Here is a 19,674-nt window from a genome sequence, read left to right as displayed (position 1 = left end):
TTTATCTTATAACTGGAAATTTATACTTTTTGACCACTATCATCCAAGTCCCCCTCCCCCATCCCCTACCTCTGGTAACCACAAATTTGATCTCTTTTTCTATGAGCTTTTTTGTTGGCTTGTTTGTTTTTGAAGTATAACTGACTTACAACACTATATTAGTTCCAGTACACAACAGAGTGATTTGATATTTCTACACATCTTAAAATGATCACCACAATGAGTGTAATTACAGTATGTTACCATACTAAGATATTACATAATTATTAACTGTATTCCCCACACAGTACATTTCATACCTGTGACTCATTTATTTTGTAACTGGAAGTTCTAACCTCTTAATTCCCCTCATCTATTTCTCTCTCCCCCTACGCCCCTCCCCTCTGGCAACCACCTGTTTGTTCTCTGACTCTGTGTATCTATGACTCTGTTTCTGTTTAAATATGTTTTTTCATTTGTTTTGTTTTTTAGATTACACATATAAGTGAAATCATACAGTATTTGTCTTTCTCTGTCTGACTTATTTCACTTAGTATAATATTCTCTGGGTCCATCCATGCTATCACAAATGACAAGATTTCATTCTTTTTTTATAGCTGAGTAATATTCCATTGTATATATATACCACATCCATTCATCTATTGATGGGCACTTAAGTTGGTTTCATATCCTGGCTATTGTATATAATGCTGCAGTGAACATAGGGATGCATATATCTTTTCCAATTAGTGGTTTTGTTTTCTTTGGATAAATACCCAGGAGTGGAATTGCTGGATCGTATGGTAGTTCTATTTTTAAGTTTTTGAGGAATCTCCATATTGTTTTCCATTGTGGCTGTACCAGTTTACCTTCCCACCAACAGTGCATGAGGGCTCCCTTTTATCCACATCCTTATCAACACTTGTTATTTGTTATCTTTTTGATAAAGGCCAGACAGGTGTGAGGTGAGAAGTTTTTAAAACCAGTTTTCAATTTGCTGTTTTCATCTGTCAAAGAACTTCTGCTCATTTCTTCCTTAGGCTTAGTTTTATTCAAAGAGTCATGTATTAGGCAAACATGATTTAAGAATGTATCACAAAATTGATGATAATATTATACATTTGATAAAATAGTGGTTTTGGTGGTACATGCTGTGAAAATTATTACCCTTCACCCCACCCCCATCTTCCCAAACTTTGCGTTTCCTTGTAGAGTTAACATGCATTAAGGAGCATAAATTTGAAGTCCTGCTTTGAGGATGAAACTTGAAACTTTTCAAGTATGCCAGTAACAATATCTATTTCAATTCCATGTGCCTGTTAAATTTGTAAACACTGACTGTCAATGTCAGTACAGTTTGGTAAACAGCATAGAAGGGTCATGACTTTATGATGTCAACATCCATTTATGAAATTTGACTCTTCAAATCATTTCTATTTTTGAAGTATCTAAGTGTTTCTCGTTGGGTATACACATAGCTCAACTGTCAGATAAGTTTGGTCTTTCAAATGGATTTTCCTCCTAAAACACTGGAGTAGAATATTCCCCTCTGTCATGTAAATATATCAGTCTGCTCTTCCATACTGGCTCACACAAGAGGGCTTGAAATGACAGGGGCCAGTTCATGACCAGGGAGGAATGTGGGATGGCTCTAGGCATTGAAAGCCGGTGGTATCTCAGTGTTCATAACCTGGTCTTTAAATACGTGCTTAAGAGACTCTCTGTTATTCTAAGAATGGGCTTGGGATCATCAGATCCTGGCTCCACCACTTACTAACAGTGAGACTGTGGATGGGTGACACTATCTCTCCATTTGAGGTTTCCTAAAATGTTTTAAGATATGTACAGAAAAGTGTGCACATCATGAGAGTATAGCTCAGTGAATTGTTTTTACAAACCAGACATACCCATGTAATGAGCACATTCACATCCAGAAACAGGACGTTAGCAGTACCTAGAAGTTGGGCTGTGTTCCCTTCTGGTTATAGCTTCCTACCCCCTACCAAAGATCCACTATCCTGACTTCTGACTATAGATTAATTTTGTCTGTTTTTGTACTTCTTATGATTGGAATTCCACAATGTGTACTTTTTCTTGTTGTGTCTTTCACTCCACATACATTTGTGAGATACGCGCGCATTACTGTGTGTAGCTGTAGATCATTCATTCTCATGGCCATATGATAGTCCATTGTATGAATACACCAGAATCTACTTATACCTTCTACTACTGGAGAACATCTGGATCTGTGGGTGATGGCTACTATGACTAGTTCTGCTGTGACCATTTATGTCCATGACTTTTGGTGTAGGTGTACATAGAAGTAGAAGTTCTGAGTTATACAGCGCTGTGTTCCACTTTAGGAGATCACGCTAGCAGTTTATGGGAGTTGTGATCGCTTCACATCCTTGCTAACACTTATTGTTGTCTGTCTTTTGCCATTCTGGTGAGCATGCTTTTTAAAAATCGGGAATAATGATTTGTACCTTGAAGGGTTGTTGTGAACTCAATTAAGATGTTTCTCTTTGCTTTTAAATGTTGGGCTCTTTCTTCTAACCATGACCATGGACAGCCCTTCTGAGCTTCAGTTCCCTTCCACGTAAATAAGACTGCTGGGCTGAGTAACCCTTCATGTCCTTTTATTTCTAATATGCTAAGCTCCGTAGTTGTAGATACTGTCAAGGTACAGTGCTAGTGAGAGAGAATTTCACTATCACTTAAATCCCAGTACATGAGCAGTTGCCCACTTCCGCATAGAACTGGCCCAGGTAATGGTCCCTTTTACCTGTCAGTCAACAGTGCACTTCCTCCCCCAAATTCCAGGTTACATGTAGTGTGTAGGGCAGTGATACTGACAAAGTCATGCCTGGGTGGGTAAGGTAGAGGCATTTGCCCCACCTGCCAAAATCTTCTCTAGGAAGGGAGTAACTACCCTCACTTCATCCCTTTATAAGGATGCTGTTGATAGCATTGAGTCAATCATTAAGTTTATTTTCATCATCAGTTATATGACTGGCCTTGTGCTGGATAGGAGCTCTGGGTAGGAAAGATGCATGGCAAGTACAGGGGACCAAAACCCTCAGAAGAGTGTGGCGGTTAAGGTGATGGACTCAACAGCCAGATGGCCTGGGTTTTTACTTCTTAATTGTTACTCTGAGGGTGGCTGCGGCTTATTACTCTCATTGAAAATTTAATGAAGTCTGACTCCAGAGCCCCGATTTCTTAGCTACGTGACCTTCCTCTTCTGAAACTTTAATGTGCTTATCAGAACGATGAGGATAACAAAAACACCTACCTCCCAGGAATGCAGTGAGGTTATGATGAAGGGAGATTGTTTATGTGAAGTAGCAGGGTGTGCAACCCATAGTGAACACACGGCAGCTTATTATTGCTGTTGTTGTTTTACGATGGAAAGAATCATTTTAAATTTCGGACGGATGATAGGATGTGGAGAGGAGGTTATTATTAAATAAGTGAAGGTTTCATTTATGATTTTAGGTCCTGTGTGCAGCCTGTGTGTCTCATCTTTTGGAGCAAGAGCCGTGACAATCTTCAGTGGCTTCATGGTGGCAGGAGGTCTCATGTTGAGCAGTTTTGCCCCCAATATCTACTTTCTGTTTTTTTCCTATGGCATTGTTGTAGGTAAGAAACTTGGTCCCCGTGACGCTTTTCTGAGCTTTGAGAGTTAAATGTTTTACCCCTGTGACGTTTCTTATTCAGTTAATGTAAGGAGTGAAAGTGCTCAGGAATAATTCACTTTCAGCAACCGCTTCACCAAAAATGGTTGCTTTAGTAAAACGTCCACCCAGTGAATCAAAATACTTCAAAGGATAAATGTGTTTTAACAATGCCCATTTTGTTTTCTTGCAAGGCATGGGGAGGTTTTTTTTTAATTTCAGCACTTGTCTCTCTAGCACAAAAAAGGAAAAGAGGGAGAGAAGCATGCAACTTAGATGTCACTGACACCTGCCACTTCTCACTGATGTACGAAGTGGTCCCTTTCCTATTGGGCGGTGAAGCAGGGCTCTGTTGAACTGTTTTTGTTCTAAACTTCCTTGCGGTTCCACAGCACCTGTCACCAGGGCCCCAATCACAAGGTGATAGCAGAAGTAAATAGCAGATTTTAAAGCACATAATAATAATGATTATTTTTGTTAAAGGTAAGGCATGAGTGAAGAAAACTGAGTGCTGGGGATGATTAATGATGATCTTGGTTACAGCAGAGGAAAGGGTACAGGGCTCAGGGCCTGAGGGCACTGGCAGTTGTGGGGGGAGTGCTTTTGTGATGTATTGTACTCATTGTATTCAATGTCAAGCATCACCAGACTCAGAATCCCGAGGAGCTGTTGGTGAGGAATTTTTAAAAGACTCCGACTTTCAAAGTTTCTTCTTAACGTCTGAAAGAACTGAATTTTTGTTTCTTTTGAATAATAAAAATTTATTTTGTAAATCAAATAATCACTTTCAAATGTATCCTCTATGTCAGTCCAAATGTTTAGGAATTAGAATTTTTTAATAATACACCAATGTTATCATATACAATTGGAGGGAATGACAGCTGAAATACAGTGTAGGCAGAAGTTGTTCTAGTTTTTCATATTCAATTTGAACAAATAGAAAAGTATATTAGTCACATAGAGAGAATGAAATATTTTATTTTAGATCATAAAAATATTATGCCCACTCTATTATACAGTAAAACATAATTGAATATTTGCTTAAGTAATGAAAGTGTTAAGAAATGATTTGGGTTATAATCAGAGGAACATAAGTTATAAATCTGTAGAAAGATTGATATTTTCCAAATGAAATTCCGATAAAAGGCTAAACAGTTTCAAACATTTTATATAAAGAATGAGTTATTCCTGATCAACATGTTTTTGCTTTAGTGTCAGAAAAGTCACAACACATTTGATAAACGTATGTTAAGAGCCAGTTTGCTAGACATGAGTTCCGTAGTACCACCTATAGGACAGTTGTTCAGAAATGATGGCAAAATTCTTAGAACACAGCATATTAGGGTGGAGGAAGAGGTGCCTGCCAATGCTGACACAGCTAATTAACAGGAGGAGAAGCTGCAAAGGAAAAGACTGGAACAGAGAAGAGCTCATTGCTACATGTGGCAGTGAAGGGAAAAGCACAGCTGAGCCGGACACAACCCAGGCAGGGACACAGACGCTGCGGCTCAGGATTTTGGTGTTTAAATACTTCAGAGACAAATTCCAGAAAAAGGGTTGGTTTGAGTCAAGCCTGAAAGAATTTAATTGTTTTGACTACCAATATTCCTCTTTTTCACATGGGAATATTTCCCCAATAATAAATAATAGAAATTATAGCCGCTAATATTCCAGTAGGTAGTGTGTGCTAGGCTCTGCTTTATATGATCTCATCCAGTCTTTGTGTGAGCCCATTTTACAGAGAGGGAAAGTGAAGCTCAAGCAAAGTGAAATTACTAACTAAAGCCACATAGGTAGGAGATTTGGAGTTGAATCCATTCAGTCTGACACCAGATCCTGACCTCTTTTACATATTTGTAATTATTTGTAGTGCTTTTAGAACTCTTAAAGTTTATTTTAAATTTAACTACATACCCAAATTCTACTCAGATCATAATCTAAATAAGCAGGTCACTTGTTAGTTCTTTGAGAACAGGTTATATGTTTGATATTTTATATGACTTATTCCCTGTAGTGCTTAATACAGTTTAAACCTATACATGCAAATATGTTGCTCTCTGGTGTAGAATTTGAAGGTATTCATTGAATAGTCATCTTGCATTCTTGTCTAAAATCATGAAAATAAAAAGGTAGATATCTGTGTTTGTGTATGAGCATCGGATTATTCCTTTTAGGACAAACCCCTTTTTTACATAGAAAGTTGAATCATTATGCCATCGGCATGATTTGGGCATTTCCCCAAAACTTTGGACTAAGCGTTTAAAATTTCATGGGGTTTTACTCCTTCTCATGGTTTCAAGGTTAAGGTATAGCCTTTGTGAGTACATATCCAAAGTTGTCACTGACTTAAAAATTGACCCAAAGTGAGTGATACCATAGTATTTGTATTCCCCATAGATAAAAATGAATTTTTAAAAAGAAAAAAATTAATGTACATTGTTTAAGATTTTATGTACATTTGATTGTGTTGGAAGCATATCTAAAGGTATATAGAAAGAAAAAGACAAAATTGGGTAACTCCCATAACTAAATTTCAGAATTTCTGTAGCAATGGAGAGAGCTTTACTAACCTGTGAAACTGATTTTGATTTGGCTTATGGTGTTGGAACCTTTCAGTAGCTAACCCTGTCCCTTCTCCCCATGAACCCGTGATCTTCTATTAATGAGATAGGATTTGATATTGGCCTTGACTTACTCTTCTGGCTGCTGCTGGCGGTGGTGGGCTTACAGGGCTTCCACTTGGCTTTCCCCACTATGGTAGCTTTTACTTCACTGGCCAAAAACAATGTAGATAGAAGGTTATACCAACTACTATGTTCATGTGCTCCAGTTAAATATCAGGAACTGGGGAAATGACTAGGTTGGGCCCATGGACTCAGTGGACCCACTGTGAGCCAGAGCTGGGCCATGATCCCGTACATTACCTGGCCCTCATGTGACCCCCTCTAAGGGGAGGCCATGTAAGTGCCTCAGGCCCCTAGTTAACGGTGCCGGTTCATTTCCTGTGTCCTACAGTGCTCAAAAGACATCCCACTGTCCCTTGTGTATGATACCTAAATAAGTGATCGTAGTTTTCTTTGGGGAAAAATTTATTGTCTATATATTTGCCATAGTGTTTTTTGCAACGTCCTTCCTTCTGGAATCCTGGCCTTTCCTTCACTTAATGGAATCTGGGTCAGAAAACAGGCTCACGTCTGAAGATTGTATATGACTCTGATTTGGCAACAGGTTCTGAATCCCTGTGACTAGGAGGAGATTGTTAGCTCATGGAGGGAGCCCTGGGCTTTGGGTCAGGAGACATAGGTCCTGTGAGCTTGAGCAAGCCCCTCGGTCTCCAAGAATGACTGTCTCCTCATCTGTGAAGGCAGACTAAGAAACCTGCCTCACATAGGTCTTGTAAGGACTAAGTGAAGTCGAGCAAAATAAAAATAAGATAAATGAAAGAGTTGAGTTGGATTTCAATAGTCAAAAATCAATTTAATTTTAATTTCAATAATAATTTTACAGGTTCCAGTAATTTTAAATAATTTAAAAAAATTTTAAAGTTTTAATTTCAATACTTAAAAAGTCACGCACTGTAGTAATTATTGGGCCCCTGTGAGCTACTTCTTGCTAGGAGATTATTAACACTTATTATCATGGTTGACTTCTTTGTGGTTTTATTTTGTCAGTAGGCTCAGAATATAAGGCTCATGGAATATTTGTAGGGTAAATAAATGGGAATTTAATGAACAATGACACTTCCATTCTGTCGCCATTGGAAGTAGAGTATCCAGTTGAAAAGGAAGTGACAGGAAATTATTACACCGTCTAAACTCCTCCCTTCTGTATTATGAATTCCTTAGAAAAAACAAGAAAGATTCAGTCTAATGATAACATATATTGAGCACCCATTCTGTGCAGTATTCTAAGCATTTTCCTCTCTCTGGAATGAACTAGATGGTCTCTTAAGATAATATGGCACAGGCAGGAGAAAGCACTAACAGTCCAATTCTGGGGTTGGGCCGTGTGGGTTAATCTTATCTTACTCACTTGCCAGCCGTGGACTGTAGACATGTCACTTACATACTGCTTCCTCATTTTTAAAACTGAACATAATAGTAGTAACTACCTTCTAGGGTTTTGTGGATGGATGAGTTAAAGCAATAAATATTCACTAGCATCACCATCATTATCAGTTTTGTGACCTTGGAAAATTATCCAACCTCTCTGAGCTTCCGTTTGTATTGCTTATGAAATGAGACTAACGTGACTTCACAGAGATATTGTGACTATTCATGAGATAATGTATGTAGAGAGGCACACGGGTGTGTAATGAATATTTGTTCCCTTCCCCTTAAATTCCTTTCTGACCTGTTAGTTCAAGACCACAGCAGCAGCTTTTTGTAACTGAAGAAGCTCTGTTGAATCAGAAATATTTGTATAACAGATTAAATAATATAGAGAAAGAAAATTAAAGTTATATGGTATGTTTATAATATAAAACATCAAAAAGAATACTGAAGTGTATTAGTTGGCATAATTCTGTTTTACCAGTTTTTTAAAAATACTGTCTTGAGAATATGATGTTATCTTGTTTGGGTTTTGTAGCTAGAATAAAATGGCAGCTTGCTGGTTTTCAAGTGACTGTATGTCATACTGCCAAACCTGGTAATTCAGGCTCCTGTGTTCTCAATAACTTTACTAAAATCAGGAAAAAGAATATGTGGTGGGACACTGTGAGGAGTGGGAAGAGGGGCCGCAGGAAATATGCCCTTAATGACTTGCTCAAGCTTCTTCCCAATTATTTCCCTTTGCTTTTCTGAAAAGCACAACTCAAAATCAATTTCTTGCTTTCTCTTTTCTTCAGATTGTATTGTTCCTTAGCTACCTGATTACTGTTTTCTTAATAATCTCTTCTTGATTTTGGAAACATTCAATTTTCTCTTCCTTCCTTTTCTTGGTAATATCTGCATAGTCCATTGAGCTTCAGGAGGGCATAACCCACTTTCATAGACAATCTGATTCTCCTTCTCTAGTGACGGCAAATGAGATAAAAGTTGTTTTCTGGATATTCGCTTTAGCAGTTAGTTTTATAAGCCCTTGTTTTTCGTTTGTTTTTACTAGCTGTGCCATTAAAGATCGCCTTTTGTCTCTCATGGGTGTTCAGTTATAAAAAGGAACTATGATTTTCTAATTAGTCTTAGGCTAGAGCTATACAATGCTGTAATACTCAGGTGGAAAAGTGAAAAAATATTTCAGCACGATGACTATTTTTGGGTACTTCTTTATATTCCAAGCACAGATACTGAAAACTTTTACATTTTTTATGTCTCTTAATCTTTACAACTATCTTATGAGATTGTTTTAAAGATAAGGAAACTGAAAGTCACACAGCCAATAAGTGATAGAGTTGGCATTTGAATCCATGCCTGCCTGGTCCCAAGCCTGTGCTCTTGACTAACCAGTGTCATGTTCAGGGTACTCATGCTAAGCGTATAAAGTTTGTGCTTTAATCAAGCCAGTGTCAAAGCTATATGCTTTTGTAAAGCCATGTCAATCAAAAAGCTAGCCAGTTGCTTAAACTTTTTCTTTTTTAATTAATTTTATTTATTTTTGGCTGTGTTGGGTCTTCGTTGCTGCACATGGGCTTTCTCTAGTTGTGGTGAGCAGGGGCTACTCTTTGTTGCGGTGCGAGGGCTTCTCATTGCGGTGGCTTCTTTTGTTGTGGCTCACGGGCTCTAGAGTGCAAGCTCAGTAGTTGTGGCTTGCGGGCTCTAGAGCGCAGGCTCAGTAGTTGTGGCACATGGACTTAGTTGCTCCATGGCATGTGAGATCTTCCCGAACCAGGGATCTAACCCGTGTGCCCTGCATTGACAGGCGGATTCTTAACCACTGCGCCACCAGGGAAGTCCCTGCTTAAACTTTTAAACTTTTTCCATGCAGATGTTTTAGGCTAGAAACATAAACAGTAATTGCATTTGGATGCTCTAAACTTATCTTTTTCAGCATCCAAAATTCCATCCTCACAATTTTATTTCTAGAAGTAGATACTTCTGGAATATTATAGGCAATTGCCTACCTTAACCTTTGGTCAAGATGATAAATCCTACTGGCTCAGCTATTCTAAGAGGTGATCAAATACTTGTTGCAGAACATAGAGAAGGGAAATTCTCCCAGATGACCAAGAGGCAGGTCCAAGAGGCACACACAGTGACCAGCTGTTCTGGTTTGCCCAGGACGAAGGGGTTTTCAGGATATGAGACTTCCAGTGGCCAAACCAAGAAAGTCCTAGGTGCTATACCTAACCCCTATTTTACACATAGAGTCTGGATTCTGTAAGTTTACCCTCATCACTTTTTAAGATTGCCATATTAGAATGCACTATTACTAAAATATTCCCTTTTCATAGAGATAATACTGCAGGGAGAAATTTTCATATATAAAAGTAGGGGCTTGATAGATGTCTGTTTAGTTATATACACAAAAATATGTATATAATGAAAGAATATTTAAAAACAATTCATAGACAATTTTCAAAATATGTACACAATTTCCAATGTTTACCGCTTGTCTGTTTTGTGTGATTTTATTCATATGCTGTTTCCTTAGAGATGCTTGCTTTATATTATATTTCTGAATTAGATGCATTTTATCATATTAGAGTGTTTTACTTCAGTTATATTCTCTTCTTATATCTCTCTTATCAATTTAATTGATCTGGGTGTTTTTTAGTTACAGACAGAGATTAAGAAAAATGAGGAAATGAGGCTGTTTAGTGTGATTTGCCCAAACCATCATCCTGTAATACATACAAGTTGTAAATTAGTTGTATCCTTTTTTTTTTCAAGCTATATAATTCTAATTCTGTATTCTAATGATGCCATCCTGTTACATGAATTATTGTGAAAGTAAAAAAATCTTAAATATTTTTACAGCTAAGATTTATTTTCTGGCCTAAGTAAAAAAAATCAGCATCATTTAATTGTAAAGCAGATGTAAAGATATATTTTTTTAAATATATATTCACACACATACAAGCATACATACATAACCATGTGTGTGTGTTTGTTATATGAATAGAGAAGATGAGACACAGAGAGGAAGAGAAAAATGCAAGAGAGAGTGACAGAGTAAGAATAGATAGAAATGGTTGAAATTAGCCAATGTGACTTAACATTGGGGAATTCAAATGAAGTTTATGGGAAAAAGTAGTAGAATAACTTTAACACTCTGTGCCAGGCTCAGACCTGGAACCAGGATACTCAGATGAATAAGACACAACCTGCCCTCAGGTAGCTCGTTGTCTAGTTGGGGGAGGAGACTTGTACATATGTAACTTGTAACACAGTAAAATAAGTGCAATTATAAAATGAAAGCAGCATTCAGTGCGGGTATAGTATGTATGTGTGGGAGAGGGGCTGCAGAAGAAGACTTCATGCAGGAATTGGTGCTTGAGCTGAGTCTTGAAGGGCGGGTGGGATGTGATCAGGTGGGCACGGGTTGGAAAAGGAGTGAGGGTGGTGGGAGAAGGACATTCCAGGAGCTCAAATGCTCAGAGGCATGTGATACAGTGGATAATAGGGGTCTTTTCAGAGATATTTGTTTAAGGAATGCACATGTCACGAGGGGACTTGCAAATATGTCAAAGCTTGGTTTGCAACAGAGACCCGATGATGGAGGGTTTATTTGGACTTTATTGCAGGAGAGTAATGTGATGAGAGCTGTATAACAGTGGGTTAGACAGTAGATTGGTAGAAAAAGTACTGGAGGCTGAGATGGTGATTAGGAGGCCATTGTTCAGAACAGAAAAGATCTGGAGGAGGTGAACTGAGGCAGTGGTAGTTCACATGGTGGGAGGTTGATAATTGAGGCAGTGGGAGTGATAAAGAGCGTGATGTCTGGTTTGATGGGAGGAGATCAGGGAAAAGAGGCCTCTGAGGTTGTGGTCTCACCCAGAGTATGTGGAATGAAACATAAGGTATGGAAAGGAAATGCTAGAACATGTAAGTATGTTTAGTTTCACCTATGTAAGTAAAGGAAAACAATTATATTTTGCTAATGATTATGCTTTGAATCGTTAGTAGTTTAGGTATTTCATTTTAAAAATGATTATGCTTATACTGGAGGTCGATTCTCAAAATTTTTTTATTGGTAGGAGTGTGATCAAAAATGATTGGAGGGGCTTCCCTTGTGGCACAGTGGTTAAGAATCCGCCTGCCTATGCAGGGGACACAGGTTTGAGCCCTGGTCGGGAAGATCCCACATGCCACGGAGCAACTAAGCCCGTGCACCACAACTACTGAGCCCGCAAGCCACAACTACTGAAGACTGCGCGCCTAGAGCCCGTGCTCTGCAACAAGAGAAACCACCTCAATGAGAAGCCTGTGCACCACAATGAAGAGTAGCCCCCGCTTGCCGCAACTAGAGAAAAGCCCGCGCACAGCAACAAAGACCCAACGCAGCCAAAAATAACTGAATAAAATAAATTAAAAAAAAAATGATTGGAGACCAGGCAAGTCCCTGGCGGTCCAGGGGTTAGGACTCAGTGCTTTCATGGCCGTGGCCCAGGTTCAATTCCTGGTCAGGGCACTAAGATCCCATAAGCGACGTGGTGCGGCCAAATTAATTAATTAATTTTTAAAAATGATTGGAGACCAAAGAAGGCTTTAAGGAAGTGGTTTCCAAACTTTATATTCTTGGAACCCTTTGCACTCTTTTATTTAGGACCCCAAGGAACTTTTAATTATGTGGACTTTACTTATTTATATCTATTCGGTTAAAATTTACTGTATTCAAAGGTGAGAAATTTAAAAATATTTGTTTAGTAATTCATTTAAAGATAATAATAACAAACCCAGTACACGTTAGCATAAATAACATACTTATTATGAAAACAATTCTATTTTCCAAAAGAAAAAGTTTAGTGAGAAGGACGGCCTTGTTTTACATTTTCGCAAATCTCCTTAACGCCTGGCTTCGTGGAAGACATCTGGATTCTCACGTCTTCTCTGTACTCAGTCTGTTGCAATGTGCTTTTTTGGTTGAAGTTTATGAAGGCAATCTGGTCTCACACAAAGGAAAAGGGAGGGGTTTTCAATAGTCTTTTCAGGTAACTGTAGAAACTCTTCTTTGATACTATCCCAAGACTTGATGTATGATAGTTTTCCAAGGGTTAATTGCAATATGGAACCTGAAACCACATCAATATACTTTTCATGCTCTGTAATATTCAACAATTTGTTTATTCTGTAGTTTGAATAGGTCAGCATTCAAATCTGATTTTGTAACATCATGAATTGGTTATGTGAAAAATATTGGTTCTCTGAGTTATGCAAGAACTTTAAAATGTTGACACGTTTTATTAAACAACAGCTAAAAAATCACTTTTGTTAGTATCACCAATAGGCTTATCAGAAAATCTTTACGTGTTGGGAAGCTGTCAAATCACGGTGTTGGATAAAAGTTTCCAAAAATTCTAATTTTTGCTGGAAAGCTCAAATTTTATCATTGGTAACAGTTATTGTCAGTTATTTTCCTTGTTTGTTTTCAAGAAAATGTCTGCCAAATACTCAAGTCTGAGTAACCATAGTTTGTGTCTGTCAGACATTCTTTCAAATACATACAGGGTTATTACATGGAAAAAGTGGCTACTTTAGCTGGCTACTAAAACAATTGCATAAGTGCTTTTTCTTGGCAACAATTGTAATTCAGATGAAGCATTTTTTAAAAATTTGTTTGCTTTTACTGTGAGTGAGTGGTGATGAAACATATAAGGTATGAAGTTGGATACCAATATCTTGATTTGTACTAAGGCTCTTGAAGTTTTTCTCACCATGTCTTTTGCACCAATAGCATAAATGTGAACACAGTGGAAAAAGCAGGAAACATGTCAGTATCATTATGAAAATAGTTTTGACTTCATGGACTCCATTGAAAGACCTTGAGGACCATCTTTTTAATAACTGGTGGCTTAAGGTCATCCTAATACAGATGTGGGAAAGCATCATGTCACCTTCTGCTTTTTGAAAAGTTTAGAGAAAAAGCATTTCAAATTTCTGCTACTTTAAAAAAAATGAGATGATCTTATCTGAAATCCATGGCCTTGAAATAGTTTTTTAAAATTTCTTTCTTTTCAATCTAAGGTAAAATGTTTAAAAGTTACTGTTTTAACTTTTCTAGCATTGGCATTTAGTAATCAGAAATGCCTTTTTTTTTTTTCTTGTCTCTAATGCCTACCATTTGACAGAGCCCTGACAACCAAATCACACAAAAGTAAATTCATTCCCTCTCCAAAGGCTTTCTGAAATATAGTTTTAGTTAAGGGTGACATTTTTTGGCTTCACAAAATTGATCGTTCAGGAACAGGTCTTATTTCATCGAAGTATATTATATGTAATAATGATAAATGTATAAATCAATCCAACTCATGTTTTAATGAGATAGTATCTCTTCCCTTAAATCATACAAAAGTGTGCTATATTTTAAAAGGTTTATTTAAAGTATAATTATTTTCATCTATCTCATTTCTTTAAGAATACTTTTTAACGCAATCACAGATGATCATCTGGGTCCTGAGTTAAATGCTAATTTCCTAAAATGTTTATGCATTGTATTTGTTAAACCCATGTATTCTTTCTAATGATAGTCCAGGTCGCAATTTGAAAGTAATGAAAATGACCTTAATAACTCACCTAATGAGTCATAGTTAAAATTAGTTTTTAGATGACGGCTTTTGTGTTGTATATAGGGTGATCCCCAAGCACAGACGATGTTGCAGAAGAAAGGCAAATGTTATGAGTTAGAAGCCAGAGGAAATTTTTATGAAAAACAAAACTGGGGTTATTAGATACTTAATAGGGAGAAAAAGATTAAGCCAACAAACAAGAGCCTTCAATATTGCCCTGGGGTCTCAAGAAAGGGACAGTGAGTTGTAAGGGTTTTTTTTTTTCTAACTGTAAAAGAATTTCAAATTTACAGAAAAGTAGAGAATAGCATAGCAAGCAACCATATGGTCACCACTTAAATGTAACCGTTGTTAATATTTTATTGCATTTTCTTCCTCTTTTTTTTTTGCGAAGATATTTTAAACTAAAGACATGACATTTTACTCCTAAATAAGGTATTTTGCATCTCTAAAAGATAAAAACTTACAAATATACATTTTATGATGATGGGATGATCTGAGAGCGCCAGAGGGCCTTTGTTTTGCAGACTGGGGTGTGCCAGGCTATGAAGTCTAGCAAAATAGCTTGGCATGATGAAGGGGATTTTATAAAATTGTTTAGAGGACCTAGAGGAGGAAGAACACTGAGCCAAGAGTAAAGGTGTGGAAGAGAGACAGAGATATTTAATGGGCAAGTTTGATTAAATTTTGCTATTTGGTGTGTGACTTAACCATTTTCTCTATCTCTCCATAATGTCTTAATTTAAATTTACATTATTCATTCGTGCTTTAGAAATTGGATTATTTTTTTGACTTGGCCCTGACCTTAGGGTGGGTGTGGAGTGAAAACCAAGGCTGCCCAATGTGTTCATTGGAACTGCACAACTAACATCAGAGAGATCTAGGAACCCATACAAAGAGTTTTAGCCAGTTAGTAACAGAATGTCCTATTAGAGTTATTTAATTACACCTGTTTTTTTTCTTGCATTGAAGTAATACTGTCTGGCTTAATTTATGCAATGTCTTCTTGTGTTTAGGTCTCGGATGTGGTTTATTATACACTGCAACGGTGACCATTACGTGCCAGTATTTCGACAGCCGCCGAGGCCTTGCACTTGGCCTGATTTCAACAGGTACACTTTCAATATAAGTACAACATTGCCACTCTTCAGCCTTCTAATCAAAGTTAGAAGTTACAAAGCACAGATATGTTTAACCAACCACGCCCCCGCTGCCATTCAGGTAGCACAATTTATTTTACTCCAGCCCTAGAAGGAAATTTTATTTTCCCCTGTAAATATGGGTGTAGCTTTCAAAAAACCCTAAAGATACATGTATGAAAAAGCTGGGGCATTAGATGTCCAGTATAATATAGGAAAAGAAAACTTATGGGTCCAGGAAATGGAGAGTCACATGCTGGTGAGAGCCTTTGCTAAAAGAAGCAGAGAGCACTTAAGTAAAGCACCCGATCCCTGGGAAAGAGAGGAGAAATGGAAGGAAAATGGGTCCCTTCAGGCCACCGTCAGGAAGAACAATGGTGACACCTCTCCAGCTCCATTTATGGTGGAACTTAGGGTTTTCCCAAAGTACTGGTTTGTGAATACATCTCGTTGCTCTATTTGCATATCCAAACAACAGACTGTTTACTCTTGTTATTCTTTTAATAATCAAGAGATGAATCACTGTGGGCGGTGGGGGGCGGGGTGCTGGGTGTAAGTGTGTAAGTGTAAAAGCCTTCTGGACTTGCTCTGATATTGTAAAGTGGTGTTTTACTTTTCAGATGGATTTTCTTCTAAGCTATTTAGAGAACTTATCAAAATTTCTGTGGCCAATGCTTTATGAGTTTGCTTTGGAGATAAAGCTGCCAAGCTTACTAAAACTTGTATTTAAGTTTACATTGCTACTGTTCGTGGGTAGATATTCCTGGGAAGTCAGACTTTCAGATAAGCTGAAGTACTTCAGTGGCGTATCTGGCAGCGGGATCCAAACTAATGTTTTGTTCCTGAGGCCAACGCAGTGGCAACAAAGTGCTTTCCGGATCAAATTAAATCGAGCTGGATATTTACCCAAGGTGGTTTAAGGAAGCATTGCCAGGAAAGACATGTGAATCATGGCCTAGGACGAAACAGGACCGGAGTCTGAGGGCATGGCTAAGGCAAAACTTGGAGAAGAAAGAGAAAAAACAAAAGATGGAGAATCCAGAGCAGTTGGAAGGCAGTTTAAAGAACCTGACAGCATCTCCCACAAGTGTGGGAGGGAGTGTGAGAGCAGGCCTGGCAGCTTAAAGGATAATAGGTCTTACCTATACTGTATTTTTTGTAGAGGCACTATGACGTAGTGACAAGCCCAGACCCTGGAGCCAGTCTGCTTGGTTCTGAATCCTGTGTCACTCAGTAACTGTCTGGTGATGGACAAGTTACCTGTTCTGTGAAATTAACTGTTAAGCCTCAGTTTTCTGAACTGTAAAATGGGGATAATAATAGTACCCATCTGTTGGGCTACACCCTGTAAAGCCTGTGCTTGCCCAGCTTCAAGACAGAAGAAAGAGCCTGGAGTCAGTGACAGAGACATCAGTGGTTTAATGGAAGGGGGGAGCTTACAAATCCAAAGCAAGATCCTGGAGTGATGCCCCACTGTGTGTGGTAGAGGGTGGGCAGGACATGGATGCGGGTTTTCACTCCCGGGGTGGGGAGGGGAGATTGCCAGTTATAGGGGAATTGACATCAGGTTGGCTCATTGGTTACCGGGAAACTAGCAGAGAGGCACACACCTCCCCACCCCTTGGATAAGAACAATCACTAGGTGGGGCCTGGGGCCAGTATATAGGAAGGTCAGTCATGCGAGTAAGTGTAGGTGAAGTGGGCACTGGTCAGGCAGGGGATGTACAGAGAGCAAGAGAACAGCCATCTTGGGTGGCCTGACCATACACCATCACATTGGGTTATTGGGAATATTAAAGGAACATATGTGTAAGGCACATGGCAGGGGCTCCAAAAGTGTTAGTCATTATAATTATGACCTAGGTTTCCTTTAACGTCCGAATTTATTTGTGATGAAGATGTTGGAAATTGTATGCTGAGCGAGCTGCTCTTGCTTTCACTCAGTCTAAAGAGGAGAGCATAAGAGACCAGGCTGTGGCACACTGAGCCAAAATGGATTGACTGTGGACAATCTAGATTTGGCAGAATTGGGGAGTTTTTAGTTGTAACACATAGGAAGTTAGATGAGGAAAAATTCAGGAGCAGCATGAATCCACTGTCTTTGTCTATTCAGGCTGCTGTAAAGTAGCATAGATTGAGTGGCTTATACACAATAGAAATTTATTTCTCACAGTTCTGGAGGCTGGAAGTCTGAGATCAGGGTGTCAAGGTCAGCGTGGTTAGATTCTGCTGAGAGCCCTCTTCTGGGTTACAGACTGCCACCTTCTCCCTTTGTCCTCACGTGGCAGAAGGGAAGAGGAAGCTCTCTGAGGTTCTCTTTTATAAGGGCACTAATCCCATTCAGGAGGGTTCTACCCTATGACCTAATCACCTCTCAAAGGAGATACCTCCTAATTCCATCACACTGGGGGTTAAGATTTCAACTTACAAATTTTGGAGAGACACAAACCTTCACACTGTAGTATCCACCTTCAGTGAAAGTGGTGACAAGAAAAACAAAACTCACAGTAGAGTTTTTCTTCAGTTGAAAAAAAAACCCAAAAGCAAAATAGTTGAAATAATGTGACCTGGGACTTCCCTGGCGGTCCAGGGGTTAAGACTTTGCCTTCCAATGCAGGGGGTGCAGGTTCGATCCCTGGTTGGGGAGCTAAGATCCCACAGGCCTCGGGGCAAAAAAACCAAAGCATAAAACAGAAGCAGTATTGTAACAAATTCAATAAAGACTTTAAAAATGGTCCATGTCAAGAAAAAAATCTAAAAAAAAAAAAAGAAATAATGAGACCTAGTTGAAATATTGTGATCCAGTTGAAAGAAAGAAACATGGGCATGAAATAGAGGTTTTGGGGAAACGATCTTCATCCCTGGTGAACAAGGATTGATAAACTAATGCCCATGGACCGAAACTGGTCTATTACCTGTATTTGGACAGCTCGTGAGCTAAAAATGGTTTTTACATTTTTGTTTCGTTGAAAAAAAATATTTCATGGCACATGAAAATTAGGTAAAATTAAAGTTTCAGTGTCCATAAATAAAGCTTTATTGAAACACAACCATATTCGTTCCTTCATGATTCTTCTCTGGCTGCTTTCACGCTTCAAGGGCCGAGTTGAGCATTTGTGACAGAGATTGTGTGGCCCACTATACCTTAATTATTTACTCTCTAGCCTTTTACAGAAAAAGTCTGTTGACTCCTGGTCTTAATCAAAGCATGAGTGTATCTCTTATTGTTTCAGGTTCCCTGAACATCAATTCATATTTTCCCTCTTTGTGATAATGTATACTTTAGGCATGCTGGAAGCATAATTAGTGCTTTATTTCACTTTTTCCTTTATAGTGATGATTTTTAAATTGGGATTTTATTTTTGAAGATTAAAAATTACGGTTTTACAGTTTACACAGTTCCACAAGAGAGCTCTAATTACTCTTCACTGCCCTGAAAGAATCCCCCCATCTTTTTTTTTTCTCTTCTTTTTGGCCAAGCCTCGTGGCTTGTGGAATCTTAGTTCCCCCACCAGGGATCGAACCTGGGCCTCTTCAGTGAGAGTGCGGAGTCCTAACCCCTGGCCCACCAGGGAATTCCCTCCTGCATCGTTCTAAGCCATAACTACATTCTCATGGCCTGTGGGCTAAAGAAACTAGTGTCCAAAGTGGAATTTTATTTTGCTGCCCTGTCGTACGCTTAGCATATCATAGGTGTTTGATAAAACCTATTGAATTGATTTTATATGTTTCCCTTATATTTCATGATGTTGACAGGTAAAGTTAGTTGGTGAGCAATGGGGAATTATTTATTTTCTCAACTTAAGGTCAAAATACAGAACTTTCAAAATACCAAGAATATTTTTAAGTGTCTAATTATATGGCACTTTGTTAGAACTTCTACAAAGAAATGGTGTTAGAGAAAAACATGAATTAATAATGAATGGATGCTAATGCAGTATGGAATTATATGAAAGGTCCTCTTTTCAATTCTTTCAGTTCGTTTTCTGAAATGCTTTCAACTTTTGAAGTATGTGCCACTTTTAAAAAGATAAGGCAGAATTCAATTCGTCTACTTTTATAACTTCTCAGTAGTCAGCAAAGAGATACTTTCTTGGTAGCCACAAAAAGATACTATTTTAGCTGTCATTACATTAATGTGAGCTATTAATTAACGCTTGCAAGCAAAGGTTTTTTTCTTTGGGGATGAAGGAGTTAACTTTAAATATATTAG

At 38.3% G+C, this 19,674-nt stretch overlaps 1 protein-coding gene across 2 annotated transcripts in view; it reads left to right on the top strand.

Annotated features, from left to right (window-relative positions):
- SLC16A9 (solute carrier family 16 member 9) overlaps nt 1–19,674 on the top strand; it is a 65,181-nt gene that overhangs the window by 40,248 nt on the left and 5,259 nt on the right. Inside the window, exons 3-4 of one of the 2 annotated variants that reach the window (XM_059899404.1) lie at nt 3,478–3,621; nt 15,339–15,434. In XM_059899404.1, the coding sequence (XP_059755387.1) occupies nt 3,478–3,621; nt 15,339–15,434 (240 nt within the window). The remainder of the gene's footprint in view (nt 1–3,477; nt 3,622–15,338; nt 15,435–19,674) is intronic. The other variant, XM_059899405.1, reaches the window with a different exon arrangement.

The sequence above is a fragment of the Balaenoptera ricei genome, chromosome 16 (assembly GCF_028023285.1).
Source record: "Balaenoptera ricei isolate mBalRic1 chromosome 16, mBalRic1.hap2, whole genome shotgun sequence".
In the NCBI taxonomy this organism is placed as follows: domain Eukaryota; kingdom Metazoa; phylum Chordata; class Mammalia; order Artiodactyla; family Balaenopteridae; genus Balaenoptera; species Balaenoptera ricei.
The sequence above is the reverse complement of the archived record's forward strand: the minus strand, read 5'-3'. Positions and strand labels throughout refer to the sequence as shown.